We start from the raw sequence: 17,762 nt of genomic DNA, 5'->3' as shown, positions 1-17,762 counted from the left end.
CTCAAATTGAAAGCAAACATGAACTGTAGATCTCAGAACGTTATTCATATATGATCGTTGTACATTGTTCTGAATTTAAAATCGGGCAAACAAGACAACTACGATATAGATACCGCTTCACAAAAACAGCAAGAGAACAACAAAATGTCAACTGATTTTCTTTTTAACCGTTGATTAACTTTGTGCAATATTAATTTTCATGTGATAGAAAATGTAATACATAAACAAGTTAGAGAATCAATGTACGTCAGTTGATACACATTCGCTTGTTAAGCTCTTATTCGTGTTGTGCTAAAGCCGATGTTTGTGAGTAGTTTCTTTTTATACTTAAAATGATACATTGCTAAATTGTAACAATGCAATGTCGTACTGTTATGCATTTTGTTTCTTGTATGAAGGTTTTCCTTCTTTTAATATTGTCATTCTTGCTGTTTAACTTTTTAAATCAGTCTACATTGTTTATTCTGGCGTACATTTTATGTAGGGGATATTATTATGTCAACATGTTACAGTTAGTGTGCCGCCATTCTTTTCTGTGTTGCGTTGTCATTCATCCTCTGACGATGTGGAAGTATTAGACATTAGACAGCGTCCTTGTCGACCGGGGCTGGTAATGAATTAAATATTAATGTCTGAAGAATAACGATGTGTTCAAAAAAAAATCCGTTTATGGCTTACAACGTGACATGATCACTGTCATTTCGTGGTAGAGCGTCTTTCTTATTTACCTTGTGCCTTTGAAAATCATAAACAACAGATTAATATCTAGCGAAATGCATTATGTACTTAGCTCGGTGCGTCTTGAAACAAGTGTGTACATTTACGTAGTGAAACATGAAACGGAAAAAAGTAACATGTAGATTAATTTTAAAATTATTTCCAAACACTTGTATTGACATAATGTGCGTAGCTGTACAGACCTGGCTTGGTGTAAGTGGTTTGGTTTGAAAGGTAGTGTATACCTTTCAGAGTTCGATGTAAAGCGTATAACAAACAAGAATGGGTGTACATTAAGCTCACAGAATAATTCGAATAATTTTCCAAAAATAGCAATGCCACACATACAATACAGATATCTGCACATAGTGGTCGTCTGACAACCCAATCCACACTTACTAGATTTGCCAAAGGTCAATAGAAAGCACGACTACAAGGTTTTTTTTTCTATAAAGAGGACAACACCTTAGTGTAACACATCATAGAGTATCAATACTGCCTTTGTAATACAACTTGTATTATTCATTGTAATATACCATCTACACAATGTCATATATCACGTCTGCATTCATGATGCATCTTACAACAATAACAGTCAACAGTAAATCGCAAAATATTATCAAACTAACAATTCTAAAATGAATATGCTATTTCCCATCTGTCAGCTATTCCAAACTAATATTCAATACCCATATATCAAATATTTCATATCAGACAATATTTTCATCTTAATTGTTAATGAGTACATTCTTTGATAGATCACAGGTCTTTACACCAATATTTAATATGATTAGTGGTAAAATGGTTTTTGGTAGTTTAATTTCAAAGTGATTTCTTAAGCGTATTCAAATGGTAATGGTATTCAGAATTAAAATACATAATTTAACTGAGCCGTGTAAAACGTATGTAAGAGCACAAAGTCAATGATCTAAATTTAACTCGCATTTACAATGCCACACAATCAGTTGTAAAGACGTTTTTTTATATTTTCTCAATTAGAAAGATTTCTTTGTTAGATAACTACAGCTATGTCCACGGTCGACGATTGTTAACGCCGTGATACTTCCTGGTTGTCGATAACGCCACATCGAAGGCTAGCTAGCAGCAGACTGTCATGTCGACCAGAATAAGATTACGATGCTGGGATATAATGCCTATCCTGCTCTTGATTGTTCCGGTATCAAGATCCGAAAGTAAGTATTTATTCTATTTGTTTCCATTTTACTAAAATTTTCTTGAAATATACGAAGAACATTGTTTGATGAGGGTACGTTGAGTAATGTAGGCAATATAATTAATATAAAGCTTAGAGTTTATTTTTACTACTACAATACAATATACAGGTGTTGTGTTTTGATATCGTTTTCTTCATTTATGTGTTATCTTGCTCAGTTCGGAATTTGACATAAGGTACACTGTAGATGTGTTATTTCTGGTTAGTAAAGTTTGCATTACGTCTAATTTTACAATGCGTATTACATATGTGTACAGTATTAGAAATGTAAAACTGTCAATAATAGCTCTCAGGTAAAAGAGCAGGTAAACAACACTTGGATGAGTGACCGTGAGGTTTTGTTTGGCCTGTGTCTGACACAGATAGTTTGTACACCACGGACAGTTACGTAAGTGCCCCGGGTGACGAGAAACACCCTAGGTACGTGTACAAGGCGACTATGCTTACCTGCGTGTTTCATGGGACCGTGTCGATGTCTGTATGTATGATCTTTATGAATAAATGTATTAACTATTTAGAGATAAACCTACATATTTAGCTAATTATGGTGGCATACAAATATACGTTAAAATCTAGATTATGTGGTTTTGAAACAAATAGTTATTATTGTTGAAGACATTCCGCTATTTATATCAACCACAATTACCATCGCACACAGAGTGCTCAAGCTTTATTCGCACTGTATAGCTCGGTATTGTTAACCAATAGTTCATTGTTCTTGTGGTTGCTGAATAGTGATTCACTGTTATACTTTCACTATTGTCCCTGTGTTTTCATTTAACAAAACTATTTAAAACTAACGAAAACGTACAGTTAGTCGTTCGGCATTTGCTCCCGTCGAGGAGCAGCAATCATCGGTGCATCTATTTGTTTACGTGGGTTTTGACTTTCGAGACGACTTGATATTGGTGAATCGCCAGAAGACATTCCGAACTCACTGCGCATATACCATGAGGATTAAGTCAATCAGAATAAATAGTCATAACAGGTTCCATAGAACCATGAGGCTTCTGACTTGCAAGGCTGGATAGCTGGTTAATACCCTCTCTCTATATAATAATAAACAAAATATATACAACATTTGATATAGCGCCCTATCTAGCTAAGATAAGCCACTCTAAAGCGCTTTACAGTTCATAGATATGCAATTTTATACAGTCAATACAATTAGCATATATATATTAATCTATACAATATTGAGGAATTCGCAAGAGCTGCCTTATCAGGCGCTAACTACTAGTCCTATGCCACCTGGCTAATATCTCCATATGTGTGTATGTCTGTGTGTGTGCTGGAGATGTATTGTGTTCTATTTGTAGTGGGACCGTGCTTCCAACGGTATCATTTATAGTGCCACCTCACTTGAATGCTACAGCACAGATACCGCAACACCCACCCCAGACCATTTTATACTCCACCTGGGTTGTTGGAGTTGTGTGGGCAGGAGAAAAACACTTTCTCTAATATTCCATGCGTACGGCGACTTCGGGGATCGAACCCCGGCCGCCTGCTTGGAAGGCCGGAGTGTTAACCACTCGACCAATCCGCCCATACATGACTCACACAACTAAATCATTTACTATTTGTTATTACTAAGCTTTTTTGATTAATATCCTTTATATTTGATGTTCAACACTAGCGACAACTGTCTAGATTCACAGATACATACTTGACAAGGGTTTTATATGGTATCTTTGGCGGGTTTAATGGTATATAAGAGCGCTACAGGCGTCTGCTTTAGAAAACCAGAAGTTTACAAACCAGACCGGTGCAGTGGGACGGGTACATCCCCTAACGTTTGACCCCATATCAATCCACCATCAAATATCAAGATCTAAAAAAACTTTTTTAGTTTTGTTATTCTTTGAAGGAATCCGTATCCTTTAACATGTTGAAATGACGTTCTGAAAAATATACATTACCGAGTAAAACAATTATCATTTCATTTACATAACATTAACCTCTAGCACACCAATTAGGCACACACTTAGCAGTTTCATATTTTGCACACACATTTATTATGCATACCACTCACATATATTGGAAATGAAATCTTGGTACCTCTGTTCCTGTAATCATTACAGTATCTTAAGTAATTAAATATTTGTTTTAGTAAATGGTATTGAATTTTAACAATTTAACACGCTTAGAATTCACACAAAACTCCAAAATCCTTAACCATGCGTCATAACATATTATCAGATATCGATCTTAACTGATTAGCTATCCATTAAACACAGTGTGTACATATAGCGCTCCATGCTCCCTGGGGTGCCGCCACTTTACAGGGAGAATATTTGGGGTACGGCTAATGTAATGCTATAATCAGCTAATTGTCTGAGTAAGCACACAACAGAAATATATTAAATCAATAAACAGGATGTTGGTCAAGTGTATATCATGACAGGAATAAAAACAAATTAATTAATTTTAATTCACTAAAAAAATGAATTTAAGTTGGATTTAACCAAAATAACCTATATGTAACATATACACATAAATAAACTCACATCTGCATTTCTTATAATACAGATGTAGCATGATCTGTGGTGCTTAGAGGCTTATTGCTGTTCCTAGTCTTGTTGTGCACGGTTTAACTGTTATAATGAGAAAACGCAATCTATGATAAAAAAAAAGTTCAAAAAACCATTAGATTGAACAAAAATCACTTTCAAATCTGGAAAGGCTGTATATGAAAATACGACAGAGTAACTTCATGCAGAGTACGGCTAACAAAACTCATACACTCTATTATACCGAACAATAAAATGGTGCTAAATGCAAAATTGTGCTTTAAAATGTGCTTATAATGTGCTATGTAACTGGTTCTAAAATCTGTGGTGTACTTTTACACATGGTAGTATGTTGACACAGGTTATTTGATTTTCAATTTAGAACGTTTTAGAGTTATTCAGTTTTTAAACTTGAAGTTAGTCATTGCTCTCTTACAAAAGAATATAAATAAATATATGATTTGTATGAGGAAAGTGGCCACACTTGTGCAGGACAGCAGACAATAATTCTGTTCTATCAAGATTCTGGTGCTCAAACCTGGTACACAGATAATAATAGTACTATTGAAACACATGCAATCCTAATTTAAAACCTTCGTATTAGGGTCAGTCCAACTACACAGGCTTTAGCATAGAGCCATAAATTGCCCTGATTTAACCTTATTTTGAAGTTTTCACCAAGTTAAATATATATTCACATACTGACCAAAATGTGCTTAGACCTGGTTACAGTGGCTGTCTTTGAAAAAAATTGTCTTGAAACACATACAGCTCATAGCTACATGAGCCAATCCCTTCAGTCAATGTATCCTCCGGGACAGCCTGCCATATGTGGATTTAGACTATCGGATGAGGATCTCAGTTGTGCTGTCAAGGCTTTAAACATCTCCTTCCGAGAGGAGATCAGCAAGCTTGTGGAAGCTGAGGTCAGCAAACAGGTAACCCCCTACTCGCACGTGTGGACTCGCTCGAGTGCGAAAACCGTGATCTTCGACTAATGATCGATAATGTTGAGCAGTATGCTAGGAGGTCGCTTGCCCTTCTCTCTGTGATCCATGAAGAAAAAGAGGAGGATACCACAAAATCATGACGGCTGTTACTGCTGCTGACTGAAATCCTGTCGATGTGGAAGGCAATCATCGTGTGGGTAAGTCCAGATAGCAGATCGGTCACCAGATCCCTTCCAGGCCTAGGCAATTCACCATGTGCCTGAGTCAGTAGATGCCAAGTGTCGGCTTTTGAAGTAAGGCTTTCCGTGACTGTTCTGACTTTGCCAACGTGTCTGTTAATGAAGACCTTACCAGATACCGGAACGAAATGGCCTTCCACGCGCGTAAACTAGTCAAATCTCGTAAGATCCTCCATTCCTAGACGACTAACGGAAAAGTTATGATCACGGACAAATTCTCACGTGTGGTTCCAGTTTGCACTGTGTCTGATCTTCTTACGTTTGGTCATGTATCTAATCCCGCTTCCCACTGAGTCATTTGACACACGTGCACTTTCAACACTTTAGAACACAGCACCATAGCAATGTTTATGTATATGTACTGTTGATTTCCAATTAATGGTAGTTTTGTCGCAATTGTTTTAAAACCGTTATAGCCGTGAAGATCTCTGCATGATCATAGTTAAGCCATATGTTATAAATAAATGGGTATCGAATTACGGCTTACGTGTGTGTACCCGTTGGAAGAGCTTATTCCGTTTTACAATTGTATTTACACTTAAACTATACCGTTATAAGTCCACTCATTTGCTACGACTGACAGTCCCCTTGTGAAAGTCAAAACTCATTTAAAAACCCAATCTTTTAAAGCGTACAAAAGTAATATTTTTGGAACGTTTGTTCGATTTGATTTCTATGTTTTTATATTCACTATTTGTTTACCCACTGTAAGTATTACCTGTGTTGTTGGATTATCGGTCAGGTACATGTAGCCAATGAACGGTGACCATGAGGAAGTTGCATATATTTTAAACACTGTGCATTATGTACCGCGTACGTGTATGCATGTACCCGCCAAACAAGTCCATGTCATTGAGTATACTGGTACTATAATCAATATTGTTTTTGTTTTTATATACCTGGCAATCTTCCTGATGGCATTAATTACACCATGTTCATAAATTCCCTTATTTATATTCAACAAGTAATATTCTCCTTGCAGAAAGCTGCATATTTTTTGGTATAGTATCCACTGCCAGACACCTAAGCTTTCACTACCATCTAACGGAATAGTCCGTGGTGTGGGTTGGGTCTGACAGGTACATGTATAAGGTTATATAAGACCAGCTGACGCTGTGTGTGTGTTTTAAATGCGTATGTTTTGTAAACAAATGTAGAACATGATTGTCTAGTGCCTGATTGAATGCTTATAAAAAATAATGTGCCTTTCTTTCATGTCGTTAATAATTCTGAAGTCACGTTCAAACATCACAAAAACAAAAGGAAAATCGATCTGCAGTCAAAGTATTATTACTTTTTATCGACGAAAGAAAATTCTCTGACTGTTTCCCTACATTGTAATTCTATAAATTGAATATCATTTACTGTATGCTGGATCAGTCAAGTATGGAATCGTCTATATATATGATGAGAGCAGCCAATGATTGATGTTTAATTTAAATCTAATCTTACTGACCTCTGTCCTTTCCCTCTTTATCACAACTTATATATGAACTACTGTCTTTTCTCTTTTTTCTTTGTTCACTTTTCTATTTTTGTCTCTAATTCTTACTTGAACTTCTCAACCAACCTTTTGTGTATTATGATCTGAATTCTATTTAGTGGCATATATATTCAAACAGTTCTTGACTGTTCCATCCGAGTACGTAAACAATTTCAACACCTACCGATAAGTGTAACCATACATGACGGATTGTCTTGGTCTCTATCGTGCTCGGGTTGGTCTTTTTTGCCATAGCATCACATCCCATGCCAATGCATAATTTTACTTAAATGATTCACTTTGTTTTGACATGCAAATTTAACTATAGTTGTTATTATCTATGTTAATGTAATCGTGCTATGTGGAATAAAAGTCGTGTTTCAGTCGAGGCGCAGAGTGTTGGCATTTTTTCTCTCGTGATGTTGTGTATTCTCGTCTTTTCTGAAATATCTTTACTCATCTCTTGTGATATTGAAACTAATGCAAGTCCAGATTCTGATCCCGATTTGTCTACCGAATCTTCGTGCTCGCTCATGATATTGTAGTGAAGAGCTTGACATACGAAATATTCATTTGTGCTTTTAACGTTTGAAATTTAGAAAATAAGGTTGATGCCCTATTAAGTGAATTATAAAATATTGACATCTTATTATTTACCGTAACTGGGCTCAGCCCAAACGACGATATTAACGAGCTAAAGTTTTCTGGTTTTTCTGATCTCTTTTCCTATTTTAGGACTGGACAATAAGGTGGTGGCGTTTCTGTTTATGTCAATAGCAATATTTTGATTACGCGTCGAACTGATCTAGATGAACTGCGAGAAGTTGGTTACTGATTCCATATTGAGCTAGCTCAATATTTTACCAGCGTGAAGTTGGTTACCTAATCAATATTGGGCTAGCCCAATATTGAGCTGTCCCAACGTTGGGCTGACCCATTATTAGGCTAGTTTGATATTTAAATGTTACTAACATAATAAGTCCTATGCCGCTTTTCCACACGTATTTCACAACTGGTCATCTTCTAAGGTATTCACATACAAAACGACATCAACGATGCCCAGGCTGAAGGTGTTGAAAACGAAAATTTGACTATTCCATAGTTAAATTCGAAAAGATACAGGCATCTTTAGCCTGGGGTATCGTTGATGCCGTGTTGCATGTGGAGACCTAAGAAGATGCTCAGTTGTGGTATAGGTGTGAAAAAGCGGCATAAGACCTATAACAATATGCCCGGACTGTTAAAATCGGAAATAAATTGACGATTCCATAGTTAAATTCGAAAAGCCTGGGGTATTGTTGATGCTGTGTTGCATGTGGATACCTAAGAAGATGCTCAGTTTTGGTATAGGTGTGAAAAAGCGGCATAACACCTACAACAATATTCCCTGGACTGTTGAAAACGAAACATTGACGATTCCATATTGAAATTGGAAAAATTGACCATAGGTCATCTTTATCCTTGGGTATCGTTGATGCCGTTTTGCATGTGGATACTTTAGGAGATGCCCAGTTGTGGTATAGGTGTGAAAAAGAGGCATAATACCTATAACAATATGACCCGGACTGTTGAAAACGAAAAATTGACGATTCCCTAGTGAAATTCGAAAAGTTGCCCAGTGGGCATCTTTAGCTTGTATTAATCGTCACTTATACAATGTATATAGAATAACAATCCATTCTAGTTGTTACTGAAATATTTTTGTGCATACGCATGTAATCATTTGTTCAGCTCTAAGTATATGCTTTTCCACGTGACATTTACCTAATATTTTAATCATACATGTATGCTTATCAACAAAATATGTAAATCCTTGATTTGTATTAATTCTATTGAGACACTTCGATATTTTGAGTCACGAGGAGGGCCTATCAAAATATCTAAGTATATGTTTGGTCTCATAACAATCTTTGTCGTCATGTTTTCGTCAGAGTGTTCGTTCAATGTATTGTAAATCGGACTGATTAATGATAAGACGTAAATATACATGTAATGGTTTAGAGAGCTACTAAACATAACTACCTTATTTCTGTAGTTGTGTTGTTCAGTATTTATAAACTGCTATTCGCAATGATGCCCTACTTCAATATGGCATGAGTTTGTTTTTGTACGTGTGACTGAGGGTATCGCAGAACCCTTTACAACGTCAAACTATTTGTTCAGTGGTTTCGGTATAACACTGTTCTGATTAAGAACAAGCCACGATATAGTAAAACGCAGATCCCTGTAATACATCACTACTTTGTTTCAGAATAAATCTGATTTTTTTTTAAGAAAACAGATGTTTCTCAATAAATCAAACGTTTTGTAAATGGTGTTTGATTCGTATTTTTGATTCATATGTTATGATACAATATTGCATACTTTCGAGGCAACATTCAGAGATTCTGCATTATCATAGATATAAGGCGGCATTTGATTCGTCCATTGATACAAATTGCTACCATGATATATTATCTGCGAAATTACCATTTGCCTCTCAGGACAAGATTGCAAATGTGAATGAAGTCAAAGACACTGACAGATTATAATACGATTAGTAATGACGTAACAAGGATACACCGCCTACAAAGCTTTCATTAGCTTATCAGACCCGGATAACAGCTGCTAATGACTTCAATGCCATAAACAGTTATTTAAAAAATTAAGGGGAGCACTGGTCAATTTCAAATTAATTACTAAATTGTGTATAGTATGCATACACACTGGTAATTGTATCTTTATAATCTTGAAACAGATATAATATGTCCAAATTGAATTACATTGCATCGGAGAGCTTTATTTTAAGACTTTTTTTTTATTAAAAAGACTGGGGATGACCCTTACCGTAATTTTATTTCTTAATATCAATATCGAGATAATAGTATACTTTTAACTGGATCTTTAACTATACAATCACTGTTCGGTAAATCTCAAAACACATTAATTGTGTCCCCAATACATATTTCATAACAATATTAAAGAAATGAATCTGGTTACTTCAGGTGAAGTAGTATAGAAGAATGCCACAAACAACTTTTTTCAAAGGTTAAATTCAAAGACTAAACCAAAAGTTATAGCTACCTACTTTTGTACTAGATACTCTGCCACCACAAGATGCACTTGCATACCATATAGTTAATCAAGATGAAACAGTATAGAAAGTATTCCCCTCAAAAACTTATTAAAAGGATAATTTTAAAGGTCAAATCACAATCACAGTGACCTAGTTTTTGTTTGTTGCACTCCCAAATCCCAATATGTAGTTGCATACCGAATCTGATTACTTTAGGTGAAATAGTAAAGAAAATATGTCACTGACAAACGTTTTTCAAAGATTAAGGTCAAAGGTCAAACCAAGTCACTTTTTTGAATTTGACACTCCGCCATCACAAGATGTACTTGCATACAAAATATATTTACTTCAGGTGAAACAGTAAAGAAGGTATGTCCTGATGAACTAGGGTTGATGTCAAAGGTTAAAGCATAGGTCACAGTGACCAAATTTTTCATATGTTGCACTCCTCAGTCCCAAGATCTCATTGCATATCAAATCTGGTTACTTTAGGTGAAATAGTGTAGAAAATATGCAACAGACAAAGGTTTTCAAAGGATAATGTCAATGGTCAAACCATAAGTCACAGTTGCCTACTTTTAGTACAGAACACTATGCCACCTCAGGATGTACTTGCATACCACATCTAGTTACTTAAGGTGCAATAGTACAGAAGATATACCCCGGGCAGACGAACAGATGGGCTAAATTGGAAGAGGTTAACGTTGTAGTCCAAGGCTCTTGATTTAGCCGTCTAGCATCTATCATAAAATGTACAGTTTATAAACGCATAGAGCAACGAAATAGCGTGCGTACTTCGTCCGCACATGTGTGCAAAACTATGCGATTTAACAATCATTCGCCCCATTGTGCGCTTCTCTCTGAATACATGTGCATATTGATTGATCAATATTACGGAATGAAAAAATCAGGAAGACTCGTTTGAAATAAGGTACCCAGTTTTAATTAATTTCTCAGCACAGTAATTAAAGATTATGTTCAATTTTACAATGTGTGTTACAGAAGTGTACACAATATGACAGTGACCGTTGGACTGTCAAAAATGGTTTTGCTTACAGATAATTGAACAAGTAAAGAACATTTTGATAAGTGACCGGAGTTTTACCTGGCCTGTACCTGACATAGAGAGCGAATATGTGACAATGTATGACCGTTATGAAAACACAACTGAACGTAAAGTATTTGTTATTTGCATTTGTTTCAGTCTAAAGCTCCCCTTCACCATGATTGTCACACCTACGTTTGTCACCTTCTCGTTGAGAAAACTACGGCCCAAGTACATGTACAAAGTGGCTATGTTACCTGTACAATTATGGGACCATGACCATATGTGTTGGAATTTTACATCTATCGATAATTTGGGTTGTTTACAAAACGCCGAAAATACTTTTAATGAACATATAGAAGGAAAAACAGGCTTAAAAATATAGCTGGAATTAAGAAGCATATTAAAAAACACAACCAAACAAGTTGACATGTTTTAACACGAAACCTCATTTGATGGGTGCCTCGGTAGCCGTGATTGCTAACGCGCACAGTCATTACTACTGTGTGCAATCAAGCGTGAGCTTCAGACCACTCACTCTCCCCAGAATTTTGGTTCGATCACCAGCGGTGGCGGAAAAGAGAGTGATGTCTGACTGGGTAAGTTGTTATCCCTCCGATGGCACGGTGGTTTCCCTCCGTGGGTTTTCCTACACCACGAAAACAACATTTGTTCCCTTAGCGGCGTCGTGCTAAAATCTCCACAAAGGTTGTGTTTGTTGGTTACAATGCACATGACGTTAAATTAAGATTTTTTATTTTTATTTATTTAAGTCGGTCCTAAATTTACACCAACGACGATTGTTATTGCACAACGTTTGTCCATCGTGCTCATAAATGTGCGCAAGCAATAATTGGCAATATTTTTATCGTCCAAACAAGATGCGCACATCGTGCATGTACCGTGCACACATCGTGTATTTACTGTGCACACATCGTGTGCACACCGCACATCGTGTTACGTTGTTCGATCAAACAACTACAGCTAATTTAACATGACAAATAGAGTATTGCCTTTCCTGACGTGGGGAAATGTGTCGGTGTATAATTTTCGACTGGATATAAAAGAACGGCAGTTCAATGATAAGTGAGTAATACAACACTGTGACACAAGATGAATCGTTTGTTGTCGTAATGTTTCAAGGACCATTTTCGGGTTTCCTCCGAAACGATACCAAAAATAATTTTAATATGTTCCATATGATGAATGTAGCATAATGCAATTTCATGATTGTTACGGATTATTTTTCATTGTGTAAAGGTTTCTTAAGTTTCGTAATTGTTGCTGGATTCTTTTTTCAAATCAATCCGATTGTGTAAACATTGCCTGTAGCGTCATTTTAGAATAAGTCTATTTACCGACCTGTTCAGGATTGCTGACAACGTTATTTGACGTGTATGTCGTCTCTAATTTAGAATAATTATTGTAGAACCCGCTACGTTATATTGATACAAATGTGTTATAAAAAATATATCGTTTCTATCATCATTTTCCTTTTTAAACTTATGGTATCATAACAACTCAATGAATTGTAAGGACACTCAGAGTTTTAAAAAGCTTTTCGTATAAATTTAGAGATTTGATTTTATTCCAACAATAGGCAGCATGTATAATTCTCTCAGAGTAACAGATGAAGCAAATAACGTCAGGAAGCTTTAATTTTACAACCGGGATTTAACAATATGAACTATACTGTAATAACACACCAACTCTTATGAGTATATAGTTTACATATCCCCGTAATAACACACCAGCTCTTATGAGTATATAGTTTACATGTCCATGTTCTATTCCTTAAGACCTAAGTATTAGGATTGTCTGTAGAGATAAACCTCCAATATATCACCTACTTTATTTATGGTTTTTAGGGTAACACCCCTCATCGGAGCTTCCATTATTTTTTTCTTTGATTTTCATATTCATATTTAAAGCATATTTTACCGTTTGTCCCGTTTCTTACCAATTAACATACTGTTTTATTCAGAACAGGACGCAAACGGAATAGACGACAGACGGTAGTAAGACACTTTTATTAAGATTTATCATTAAACGAAATACATTTTCCAGAAAATCCTTACGTTACTTCATCATTGTCTTAACTATAGGCATAACATACATTGCAAAATTACAAATACATTTGACCATGTTTGTATGTTTATCATTATTGTTACGTAAGGAAATTGTGTTCATTTGTGTGACCGTACAACGCACAAACAAGATCGTAACTACATCATGCACACATCGTCCGCACTTTATGCACGCAATCGTGTAATCTAACATTCGTTCGCCCGTTTATGTCCGTACAAATGTGCACATGTTGTACAATAATTTGATCTATTTTACAAAATGAAAAAAAAAATCTAAATGTGAAATAAGGTACATTGTAGTTGTGTAATTTCTGGTTGGTATATTTTGCATTATGTCTAAGGTTAGTACGTGTATTACGTATTAATTATATACAGTATCAAAAATGTACGACTGTCAATAATGGCTTACACAGGTAACAGAACATGTCAACAACATTTGGAAGAGTGACCGTAAGGTTTGCTTGGTATGTGTCCGATGTAGATATCATCTTGGTAGTAAACTGTATCCGTATTTGTTTGTTAATTCCGTAAGTGTCTATCTATAGTTTTGCCCCGTTAGACGAGATACCTCCTAGGTACGTGTACTAGGCGATTTTGTTTACCTGTGTTTTTATAGGACTGTGCCGATGTGTGTATTTATATTCTTTATCAGCGATCATTTAAACCCAATTTTGGAACTCAATGCAGATTTATGGATAACCTACATATAAAGCTTCAATATGGTAACTTTAAAATGAACTTGTTTTTGTTTTAATTGTTGAAGTCATTCCGTTATTTACATCAACCGCACTTACCATTGCACACCGTTCGATCTTTGTGAGTATAAATGTGCTCCAGCTTTAATCGCACAGTTTGCACAAGGTACGCACATTTTGCACACACTGCACATCGTATAACGTAGTGCTATCTACAACTGCATATATATAGTACGTTATTGTCAATGTATGTTCGATTATCGTATTGTATATTTCATTGCTCTTATAGTTGTGGAAAAGTGATTCACTATCCTAAGTACTGTTGTACTTTCACTGTTGTCCCTGTGTATTCCTTTAACAAAACTTTCTAAAAAACCAAAATGGGAACGGTATTCGCTCGGCATATGCCTCTCGTCGAGAAGCAGCCTTTACTGGAGCATTTATTTGTTTACGTGGGTGTTAACTTTCGAGACGACCTGATTTTGGTGAATCTCCGGAAGACGTTCCGAACTCACTGCCCATATGCAGTAGATTTGGTCAATCAGAAAAAAAACACCATTACAAATAACATAGGGCCAGGGCCCGTATTTATGAAACCGTGCTCATGCTCAAGCTTGGATTTCGTGCTCAGACCTCATTTCTTATTCAAGTTATAAATATCGAAAAAAAACTTATTTTGTCAATATTGAAAACATTTGAAGGGTCTTAGATTGAAATAATGTTTCCAATGCTCACACTTGACTTTTTGTTGCCTAACAACAAAAGCAGTTTGAGCGTAAAATCTATGCTTGTGTATGAGAACAGTTTCATGAATACGGGCCCAGAAGGTTTGGAGTATGAAATAGGATGTACGGGCAAAACACAACTCCTTGCATGGCCAGATAGCCGTCAAATATCGGGAAAGTTTACCCTCTTTATATAGGCTGCGATAACGGTTGTCTAGGCGATCAACTATAGCAGTACAACAACATAAGGGAACGTTAGAGTGAGCGTAAGACCTTTTCCCTTTCATATTATATGCTTTTCTTTTACATGTATTTTGTTCATATTAAATAAATATCAGTTAATTTTAGACAAGGTGCTGATTGGTTTATGACTTGGATACTCATTCACATCTGACGGACTTGTATCTGTAAACTGACATAGTAGAAGATTCCCTAAGATTACCGATGGACATAAGTCGGTGGTTTTAGGGGAAACCAAAGTAACTATTACTATTCTTCTAGCGACACTGACAGGCTTTCCCCGCGGATGTCCTGTTACCTTTGTTATACTTTCCATGTATACGCTCTCTTATTTATTATTTCATTGATAGTTGTTGTTACGCTACATGTATAGTGAGGAATATTATAATTCATGTTAACCCCTTTGACCCGGTGCTTTTTAAATACCCGACCACGTGGGGTTTTCTACAGGTACTCCTCTAATGACACGGTTCTTGATGTACAACATTAACTAATTATTCAGTTTCAAATAAGCAATACTTCCATATTTTTTAATTTATAGAATTTAAGTGGTTTTTTTTACATAATTTCCTTTCTGTTTCAACAATAGTTTAGACTTATTTTTTAACAGTTGTGCCCCTAGTACCATCGATGAGTCAAAGAAGGACGAAACAGCTGTTAAATGCCGTGTAATTATTTTTTTGGACATACGGGTGCATTTTTAATTGTTTCGCAATCACATACTTCACCATGTGTTATATTCATACCTAAGGTAACATCTAAATCAAATGGAGCGAAAGTGGAAAGGATAAATCGCACTAGCTAAATTGTCAAGACAATATAGTAAGCATTAAGCTATTCACAAAAGGCAAAGGAATTTTGAAAGCTCAATGATTTCTATAAGAATGACGTTTTTGTGGTATATTCACATTAATTGAAATGTAGACGCTCTGTAGTTTATTTAGAAATGTCTTTCAAAAGTATGCCTTAACGGTTTTTTTATTATGATTATTTCATTTTGTTGACCTTATGCAATTGTATATGCATTGTATGTATTATTGTAGACTTTCAGAGGAATTATATCTGAATTACTACAACGTACATTTGTAACTGATACTCTTACACCATAAACTATAAGTAAAGATCTATAGTCGCCGAAGCAAATATGCTATTTTTGATATTGGTAATTGTTCTTCTATTATATGATACAGCTGTATAAAAGGAGATGGCGCCCGACGGCAATGTGCCAAGCCGTCTTTTAATTAAATCAACCAAACCCAACATTCTGCAAAACAACTTAAGCAATATGAGCCCTATATGGAGAATCTAGAGCTATCAGATGTCACCCCGTCACAGGCACAGTGCCTGGTATAGCAGAACAAAATGTAGAGATTTAACAAGGACAAATAATATCGTGACAATACCAAAATAAAATTATTAGTTAAATAACGCTCTACAATATTTTAGAGACAACAACCATAACTTCTAGAGGACTTATTATAGTGTTTGACCCCTAAATACATATATTGCTTCGCGCTTTGGGGTGAATTATGTTAACCACACCTCGCCCATAAAATAATCCGTTACTCCTAAATGTTTGAACTGTATTCTTCATTGCCCAATGGATTGGGTTAACGCATGCGAAGAACACCCAAAGTCACTCAATATACCACACGACATTGGAACTCCCGAAAGACAATTAATGATGCAGTCATAGCATATATCACTGTAACATTTTACCTTTTTCATCATTTCAGAAAATGTCGCTTTGGCGGGAACTGCAAAACAATCGGCAAATCAAGACGATAGATGGACAGCTGATAAAGCAATAGACAATTGCATCAATCAAACGATATCAGGAACACCGCCTCATTGTTGTGCTCATACAGCTGACAAGAATCACAAACAAGCCTGGTGGCGTGTGGATTTAGGACAGAGAAGAACAATACAATACATCACGATATACTACAGAAGTAAGTTGTTTTTGTATCATCATTTAATTATAAAAACTGTTCTTGCTAGGTAATGTGTTTATATTGAAATTATTACCGTTTTGAATTAATTTTGAATGCTATTCGGGAAACAAAATACCGACCACAACCTTGTATTTTTATCAGTTCTGAAAATCACTAAGTAACGGAAAGTGTAGCAATTTTTACTTCGTGCAAATATTATGTTCATAATTCGTAATATTAGGATTATAAAATATTGCAACGCATCTGTACACATTGACAAGCCATAAAGCGTATTAGTCAGGGAGTTCGTGTAGAACGTGGTAGATTCCATATTTAACTCCGAATGTGACTCGTTTTTAATATTTCTGAGTGGGCATTGTTACAACTTGTTTGATTTACATCACTATCTAACTATAAATAACTATAAACTACATTTCTAGACAATACAAATACTAAGGGCTTACGTATATCTTCAACTTAAACAGGACATTATTCTTTGGGCTTTTGATCTAAATTGTTCATCACCTCAATGAATGCAAAAGCATTTCAAGTAGTTTAATATCATAAAATTCGTATATTTTAGACAATTCTAGACCAAGATTTGGTGGATACTCGCTCTCCGTGTCCAACTCTACCGACAACATACAAGACATTCTATGTTATCAGGATAACAGTAGTAAGAAGGAAGAAGTAGACTTAAACCCGACTCACCTGTGTCCATACGTAGCTCGGTATGTGACTGTTTACAATAACAGAGAGAGCCCAAAACGACACGACTGGTATAGTGATTATCCTATTCTGGAATTATGTGAAGTTCAGGTCTTAGGTAGGTACATTGATGCATA

At 35.7% G+C, this 17,762-nt stretch overlaps 2 protein-coding genes across 2 annotated transcripts in view; both read left to right on the top strand.

Annotated features, from left to right (window-relative positions):
- LOC110451269 (scavenger receptor class F member 1-like) overlaps positions 1 to 17,762 on the top strand; it is a 141,874-nt gene that overhangs the window by 106,702 nt on the left and 17,410 nt on the right. The gene's annotated exons all lie outside the window — the stretch shown is intronic.
- LOC110451189 (cell death abnormality protein 1-like) overlaps positions 1,811 to 17,762 on the top strand; it is a 22,831-nt gene continuing 6,879 nt past the window's right edge. The window contains exons 1-3 of the mRNA XM_021499068.1: positions 1,811 to 1,910; positions 16,720 to 16,935; positions 17,501 to 17,743. Of these exons, the coding sequence (XP_021354743.1) occupies positions 1,832 to 1,910; positions 16,720 to 16,935; positions 17,501 to 17,743 (538 nt within the window). The 5' untranslated portion in view covers positions 1,811 to 1,831. The remainder of the gene's footprint in view (positions 1,911 to 16,719; positions 16,936 to 17,500; positions 17,744 to 17,762) is intronic.

This window comes from Mizuhopecten yessoensis, unplaced genomic scaffold (assembly GCF_002113885.1).
Source record: "Mizuhopecten yessoensis strain PY_sf001 unplaced genomic scaffold, ASM211388v2 scaffold631, whole genome shotgun sequence".
Taxonomy (NCBI): Eukaryota; Metazoa; Mollusca; class Bivalvia; order Pectinida; family Pectinidae; genus Mizuhopecten; species Mizuhopecten yessoensis.
This window is presented reverse-complemented; position numbering and strand designations above follow the sequence as displayed.